This window comes from Vigna unguiculata, chromosome 1 (genome assembly GCF_004118075.2).
Source record: "Vigna unguiculata cultivar IT97K-499-35 chromosome 1, ASM411807v1, whole genome shotgun sequence".
NCBI classification, from domain to species: domain Eukaryota; kingdom Viridiplantae; phylum Streptophyta; class Magnoliopsida; order Fabales; family Fabaceae; genus Vigna; species Vigna unguiculata.
The window spans coordinates 28555459-28563583 of NC_040279.1; the positions used below are offsets into that span (position 1 = coordinate 28555459).

Sequence of the window (8125 nt, forward strand, 5' to 3'; positions counted from 1 at the left end):
TGAATGAAATTTGATGTTTTGGCGAATGATGTTTTCTCATAGGTCAGAACATTAGTATTATGAGTGGAAAGGAAAATATTCAAAAACTATAGTAATGTTTTCACTGGTTAGGACTAAACTGTTAAATATTAAAATATTTTAAGAAATTATTCAAAAACTATTTTTTTAGAAAAAGAATAATACTTTTATAAGCAAATCAATGGTTTTTTGAAAAAGAAGAGTAAGATGCAGCACTACAAGGAATGAGGTTGGCTATAAAAGGAGTAACTCCTTCAATCTGTCCATGCTCTTCCAAACCACTCCTTCACCTTCTATGCCCTGCCTTCCAAACCAACACTCCACTCTCTCATCTTCTTTTCTTATACAAAGCAATTGTTTCATCAAAATAAAAACCATGGTGTCAAAACATGGTGGCTTCTATGAACAAGGGAGCTTTCCATCAAACAAAATCCTCATACTTTTACTCCTCAATTCTATACTTCACAAAGCCAACTCAGGCTGCAATAACAACTCTTGTTCAAATTCCTTAGTTCCATTTCCTCCTCATGAGATTCTCTCATCATTGCAAACACTGCCTCTAGATGGCTACTTTAGCCTAAGTAACAATGAGGATGCTGCCAAGGACTTTGGCAACATACACCATTTTCCTCCTCTGGCAGTGCTGCATCCAAAAACAGTTTCTGATATATCAAACACCATAAAGCATGTTTTTGAAATGGGGTTTGCCTCACAGCTGAAGGTTGCTGCTAGAGGCCATGGCCATTCCCTGCAAGGCCAGGCACAAGCCAATGGGGGCCTAGTCATTAACATGGAGTCACTGCAGGGTCCTGAAATGAAAGTTCACATTGGAGACTTCCCTTATGTGGATGTCTCAGGTGGAGAGTTGTGGATAAACATTCTGCATGAAACTCTTAAACATGGGTTGGCACCAAAGTCATGGACAGATTACCTTCACCTCACTGTTGGAGGCACTCTTTCAAATGCTGGTATAAGCGGCCAAGCCTTCAAACATGGACCTCAGATCAATAACATCTTTCAGCTTGAAGTGATCACAGGTAAATAACTTCTCAAGCACATTCTATTCTATCTCTCAATTTGGTGTTGTATTCTGTAGTAATAAAGGTTTTGTTTTAGTGCTTCTTTGGTATGGTTTGAAAATAGTAACTTATTTTTGTATGAAACAACTCTCAGTAAGACAGTAAAAAGCAAGCAACTACTTCTCAAACATAGTAAAAGTTGGTAAATGTTGTCTTGCTGAGTGAGAATAGTAGTGCCCTCTTTGGAGTGTAAATGGTGCATTCTAGACATGAGTTAACCATTTTGGGTGGCAATCACTTTTGGTTTTCATCACATCAATCTGGTTTTCAAAATTTTGATGTAGGAAAAGGAGAGGTGGTTACCTGCTCAGGGAACCGAAATGCTGACCTTTTTCATGGTGTACTTGGAGGGCTTGGTCAATTCGGTATCATCACAAGGGCTAGAATTTCTCTTGAAACAGCACCAAAAATGGTGAGTGTACATTCACAAGTCTAATGTAAGACAAAAAAAATTGTTCCCAAATAGTATTTATGAATGACATGATCCATGACTTTCTGGCAGGTGAAATGGATTAGAGTGCTCTACTCAGAATTCTCAATATTTACTAGGGATCAAGAGCATTTAATATCACTTAAAAACACATTTGATTATATTGAAGGGTTTGTGATCATAAACAAAACTGGCATCCTTAACAATTGGAGATCATCCTTTGACCCCAAAAATCCACTTCAAGCTAGCCAATTCAATTCTGATGGAAGAACCTTTTACTGTCTTGAGATGGCAAAATACTTCAACCCTGATGAAGCAGAACTCATGAATCAGGTACACCACATCAAGAAACTCATTAACTGCATGATCAGAATTATAGCATTGGTTGTAAAGAAAAAGTTCTCATCTCCATCTCCTATGCTTATGTGCAGAGTATTGATCACCTACTATCAAAGTTGAGTTACATCCAACCAACTCTCTTCCGATCAGAAGTTTCTTACGTAGAATTCCTAGACAGAGTGCATGTTTCTGAGAAAAACCTAAGAGCAAAAGGTTTGTGGGAAGTCCCCCACCCCTGGCTGAACCTTCTGATCCCAAGAAGTGAGATTCATGACTTTGCTGAAGAAGTATTCGGCAAAATTCTTAAGGACACAAGTAATGGCCCCATACTCATTTACCCTGTCAACCAAACAAGGTATGTATATATATAGCCATATGGCTTTTCAAACATGACTCAAACAAACCAGTTTAACTCTATGGATTGTCACTGTTAGAGTAATAGTTTTTACACTTTTATGAGAATAACTAACTACACAGTTTGTCTTTTATGAGAGTCAATGAACATCTCAAATATGGTAACTTGTAATCCGGTGGTTGCATAAAAATTATTTACTTTGAGCTGAGTGTTTTTTTCTGTACTTTTTGTTGTTACAGATGGAACAGTAAGACATCTTTGGTTACACCAGAGGAAGATGTTTTTTACCTGGTGGCTTTTCTATCCTCAGCAGTCCCAAATTCTACTGGTGCAAACAGTTTAGAACAGATTGTAGCCCAAAACAAAAGGATCATAGAATTCTACACCAGTGCAGAGCTGAAAGTGAAGCAATACCTTCCCCATTACAGCACAGAGGAAGAATGGAAAGCCCACTTTGGGTCACAATGGGAGGCATTCGTGGAAAGAAAAAAGGCCTATGACCCACTAGCACTGCTTGCCCCTGGCCACAGAATCTTTCAAAAGGCAGTGTCTGCTTCATGCTAGTCTTAGGGTGTGTGTGAGGTTGTGAACTAATGCTATTTAATCATGTATGTTTCTTCCCTGGCCTTCCTCTCAATAATTGTGAGCGTGGCCAATGCATTTTCTATTCAAAAGGAGGCTTGCTTTTTAGGTCATCATTGCAAGATTGCCTCAGGAAAACACCAATAGTGACTTGGTGCTGATATTTTAAGCTCATTGCAGGAAAATTGTATGGCTAAATTTAGGGCCACCCTTGTATGACAAAAGTATCAGCAAAGAAAATTATTATCAAATGTAAAGAAAAGGTTAAATAAAGAGAAATTGTCGTTTCCTTTTCTTCTGATTTTTTTAACTGAGCAAGCTTGTTCAGAGAGAGGGGGAAAACTCTATCTGGTCAAATTTTACATTGATTGCTTCCCAAATGCCTTCACAATTAGGCACTTGAATCTCGTAATTTTATTCTACCAGAGGAAATGAGCTATATTGTTCATGGATTCTGATTTATAATCAGATGTCAAATTTCAGTAATCATTTAAAAAGTCATGTGTTTTTCTACTTCCTCTCTTTTTTTGTTAGATTTAATCATGTAACTATTATTAAGTATAATCTATTGAGAATCTAATCAGAAAATATTGATAATGTGATACTTTTTCCACCATAATTATATTGTTGAAAAACATTAATTTTTATTAATTTTTTACTGTCCCCCATGCAGTTTCGAGTCCAATGGGCTCATTAACACAATTGTGTGTAACTATGTAATATAACAAACTTAATATTTTAAGAACCTGAGACCAATCCATTTTGAAATGCAACTGCAAAGAATCTCACTTCATCTACCTACCAAGATTCCACTTAAATCTTCATCACCTTATGAAACTAACCTAAAATAACGAAACACCTGAGTATATGGTACAACAAAATTTAGTCATATATCACAAAAGAAAACATGTTCAAAGACAAACAAATAAAGTATCTACTTCTGCTAACCTTTCCTTAATAATAGAATCCGTAATTTTCGTTCCATCTCTCTTTCCCTCCTTAAAAATTGGATAAGCAGTACACCACTTTCCCGTATTTAAGTTTAACCAAAATAAAAACAGTTGCAAAAATTCAAGGATAAGTTCTCATCCAGTTGAACGAATTTTTTATAAGTAACATCCCACTTAACAAAGACAAATCAAACACTAGGTTACGAACCAACTATTTTTTCAAGAAAAATCATCTGCTGATATTACTAACAAGATTTTTTCAGTATCAAACAACTCTGATTTTTAACCATTACCAGCTATTATTAGCCAGAAACACATGGTCTTCCAGCTAAAAAGAAGTTGCGAATAATGGTCGTATATAACAGCACCAATATTCATTCCCCCTCAGCAGCAGCAGAACCAGTCCAGCCAAGGCCGGGTCTGCTCACTTGACCCTGTGGTTCTTCATAATCTCGTGCATCACGGATTGAAGCTTCAAAGTCAGTAGAATCACTTGCTACAGGAAGAAAGCTACTGATATCATCCCTGGCACCAAATCCTCCAGCCCTTATAACATCATCAGGTGTTATGGATGCCTCCATGTTTACATCTCCAGCTGCATCAATTTCCCCCGCACGTGCACCCTTTCGATAACTTTGGCCACATTTCCAATCAGCTGCTATCCTTGTTTCTGTAACATCTGAGGATTTTGTAAAAATTTTCAAAACACCTTTGTCCACACCTGTCTTTGGATAATTGGTGTCAGCCAATACGTTGTCCACATGAGTGCTCTCCTTATTATCTGTTAAACTCACAATCAAAGGGCATCATGTAACATGATCAGTACGTCAAATGAAATAAAAGTACAAAAAAATATCACGTAACTAAAGAGAGTGGTATTAGGTAAACATCCACTCCCATCTTAGCTCTGAAGTAGTTTGAATTTGAAACAAAATTCAAGTAACGTATCATGCAGCAGAAGACTATACACTCCCTCTTAAAATCCTAAAATTGTGTTTGCACGAAAAGCATATCCAATTTCTTAATTTTACTTAAAGTCTTTGACTCTTTGAGAAGCAGTTACATATTATTTGAACAAATAGCTCGCAAATAAAATGAAAATATACATGTCAATGAACTCGTACAAAGACTCCAAAAGGCCAAAATAGTGAGGAAAACTTTGAACCGAGTGAAAAACAAATCCTTAGTGTAAATATTGCCTCCAGATGGATGCTCAAAAGAATTCTAGCATGATATTGCTTTGACATTCTCTCATTAACTATAAAATCAATATATATATATATATATATATATATATATATATATATATATATATATATATATATATATATATATATTCTCTTACATCAATTGTAATAATGCATCAAACAATTTTCATTAGTTTAATACACTTCTACAAACATTTACACCTAGCTTCATCAGAGTAAATTGATTGACATAATATATACTGTTGGATGCACTGTCAAGTATCAACTTTACATAGTAATATCAAACATTCATACCAATATCAAACATTCATACCAGATGGAAAAGTGGTTGAAGTGAGTTCACATAAAATAATGATAGCTTACCATTCAGCATCTTATCCGATTTGCTCTCCATGAAAGATAAAAGTTTGCACTAATAGATCCACGTTGTATTCCTATGTAGGTTCATTCACTGCCTCTATAGAGCCGAACCCTCCACGTTCCACAGAATTTTCTTAAGTCCTTACTACACAGAAAGAAGTGAATTACTTGATCAATGTCCAACGTACAAGTTGCATGATTGCCTATTACAATTACTCCAAAACAGAGGACTTTCAAAACCAATGGAGGAAACACTGACATGGAAAGTAAAAGGGGAGAAACACCCATTGTGACTACAATATCTATCAATATTTATAATAAAGTATTGGCATTTGCCTAATAATGAGACAAAACAATAATAGGAATTGGAATCCTGGATTCCTCTTGTTGAAATACTATCCATTTTAGTTATTAAGAACTTATAATTATTTATTTTATGTAGTTGTACAAGTGAATTACTCTGCAATACCATGTACAGAATCATTGGGATAAATAACGCAAGGATGCAAGATAACATTCATGTTGACTTACTTTCATGGATTTGGATCGTCATTAATATTTTCCTGATATTTAGAGGCTCACTCTACGGCTGGGGTGGCAAACAAGTACAGAAGTATATATTACACATAATGAATGACAACATTATGCCTCTACAAGGATGAACAATATTGTAGAGTAGTAAGGGGACAGAATTATTTCACTATGATTCATCCAAAAATTTAATTTGCTCCGAGAGTGTTTAGTCAGTTACAGCAAGCCTGAAACGATAGTCACTAGAGTGGTTTAATTACCCCGTGGAATACATCATAGGTGCATAGGTTGAGATCAATATCTTCTTTATGAAGATATGGGACATATCCATGTAAATAACCTACACGAGAGCAAATTGAGTTGGGTCTCCATCTAAATGAATGTTCAAATTCAAGATATTAAGGTGTAATAGGAGAAAACCCAATTTGGAAAAAACAGTAAGAAACAATGTGTGGTTGTCAAGTCATTTTCAGAAGCAGACTATAAAGTATTAGGCCACGACACTTGCAACATGCAAACCTAAATGGATGTAACAGCAACTTCAAGAATGAAAGTTTTGAGAATAGAACAAAAGCAGTGCAGCTAACTTGTGATTCTGACGATCAAACCACGTTGGACATTGCTCCAAGCTCAATTTTCATGAGAGGGCCAAACTCACAAAAAGAAGATAAACTATGTCTGGAGAACCAGTTTATCCATTTATATATCATCCGTCCAATAGTTATGAAGAATTTTTCTTAGTCAAATATTAATAGAAAAAGAAAAAGAAAAAATCAATTACGTTTATACGGTCAACAAAGAGAACTGCTATTAAAAGCATGACATGGTTTTAAGTTTAAACTAAGAAAAGCTTCAATTCATTTTACAAACTTATTTTCTTCTTCTATGAGCACTCACAGATTAGTTTATCTAGACAGGATTATATCCATTTCTTTTGGGAGAAGATCTCATAGGGTATATTACTTTACACTGATAGGCAAGCTTCACTCACCTTGGAGAGAGCCCAGCTTGAATTTAAAGCTGACTCACACACACTTGTTTTCTCTGTACAATTTTGAAGCAATTAGAATCATCACTCCCTAGAAGAGAGAAAACAAGTAAAATACTAGGTGTGTCAATCAAATCACCAAGTAACTGCATATTAAAAGACCCAGAAACTTGAATAAGAAACTGCCCCAATTATCTGTATCTATCATTATCATGGCTAAAAAAAAAAACAGAACATGGAACCTTTAACACAGACTTCTGCAATTTTTGATTCACGGGGAAATAGATGCATCAGCATATACAGCATAAATATAATGCAAGGCACTTACACAACAATGAAACAAATTGAAGCATCAACATACACTGCATAAATGCGAGAAGAAGAGGGTTCAATTGAAAATTGTAGGGTTTAAGAAGGTCGGTAACCAAATGAAAGAGACGCGCCACGTGTCTTCCGGGGGCAGCTTTCATGCTACGCTGGTGAGTGTAGAGACCCTCTCGAAACGCGACAACCTGGTGTGTTGCGTTAACAAAATATCTTTTGGCTTGATATTATAAAAAATGGTTTTATTTGTTTATTTTGTTGGTGTTTTATAATGAATTATATTGAAAATCATGAAGACATAAAAGAAAGTATAATTTTAACTCTGTAACTTTTTTTAAATGTAAAGAAAAATATATCTTTTAAGTGTTAATGCAAGTAAAAAATTTCAAAATATTTTATTAAATTAACAAGTTTTCTATTTATTAGATAAATTAGATAAACAACATAAGCTTTAAGAAGAGTTATTTAGTTTGGTGTGTGTTATAAACCAAAAAGTTATGAGTATTTGTGGAACACATTAAATATTATATATGGAAGGGTTAAGTACAACTACATAATGGAACATATCAACTTCATTTCTTGTAATAATAATAATAATAATAATAATAATAATAATAATAATAATAATAATAATAATAATAATAATAATAAAAGGTTAGATTTCATAGTCAGAAGATTAATTGTCCTCCCTCTAGCCTATGTAAAGATTGGTAAATGTACATCCTTAAATTTTATTTAGTTTATATTTACAACTGTTCGATCTTAACAAAATTTAAACGTACCAAATTTAAGCTTATAAAATTTGTTCGTACAAAATATTATTCTTATAAAATTAAGTCTATTTATAATGAGAATTTACACAAGAATTAAATTAAAAAGAATTTTAACTATTTATAAAATATGTCATTTAAATAGTAAAATATAAAATTAAATATAATAAAAAATAAAAATATTAAAAATA

General features: G+C 34.1%; 2 protein-coding genes across 7 annotated transcripts; one reads left to right on the top strand and one right to left on the bottom strand.

Annotated features, from left to right (window-relative positions):
• Positions 1-207: 207 nt before the first annotated feature.
• On the top strand, positions 208-3683 carry LOC114195390 (cytokinin dehydrogenase 9-like). Its single transcript, XM_028085845.1, has 5 exons — positions 208-1055; positions 1382-1509; positions 1600-1860; positions 1959-2221; positions 2461-3683. The coding sequence occupies exons 1-5, from the start codon at positions 284-286 to the stop codon at positions 2783-2785; spliced, it is 1749 nt and encodes a 582-aa protein (XP_027941646.1). The 5' UTR covers positions 208-283; the 3' UTR covers positions 2786-3683.
• A 181-nt stretch (positions 3684-3864) lies between these two features.
• On the bottom strand, positions 3865-7343 carry LOC114195398. Of its 6 annotated transcripts, none has more exons than XM_028085864.1 (4): positions 7169-7272; positions 6844-6931; positions 5325-5466; positions 3865-4534 (listed from the first exon to the last, which is right to left on the bottom strand). In XM_028085864.1, exons 3-4 carry the CDS (start codon positions 5353-5355, stop codon positions 4128-4130), a joined length of 438 nt encoding a protein of 145 aa, XP_027941665.1. In that variant the 5' UTR covers positions 5356-5466; positions 6844-6931; positions 7169-7272; the 3' UTR covers positions 3865-4127. The 6 variants fall into 6 exon arrangements, with proteins under 6 accessions (XP_027941665.1, XP_027941682.1, XP_027941673.1 ...); XM_028085881.1 differs by having other exon boundaries at positions 6844-6896; positions 7169-7213; XM_028085872.1 differs by lacking the exon at positions 7169-7272 and adding an exon at positions 7083-7097.
• Between the last annotated feature and the right edge of the window lie 782 nt (positions 7344-8125).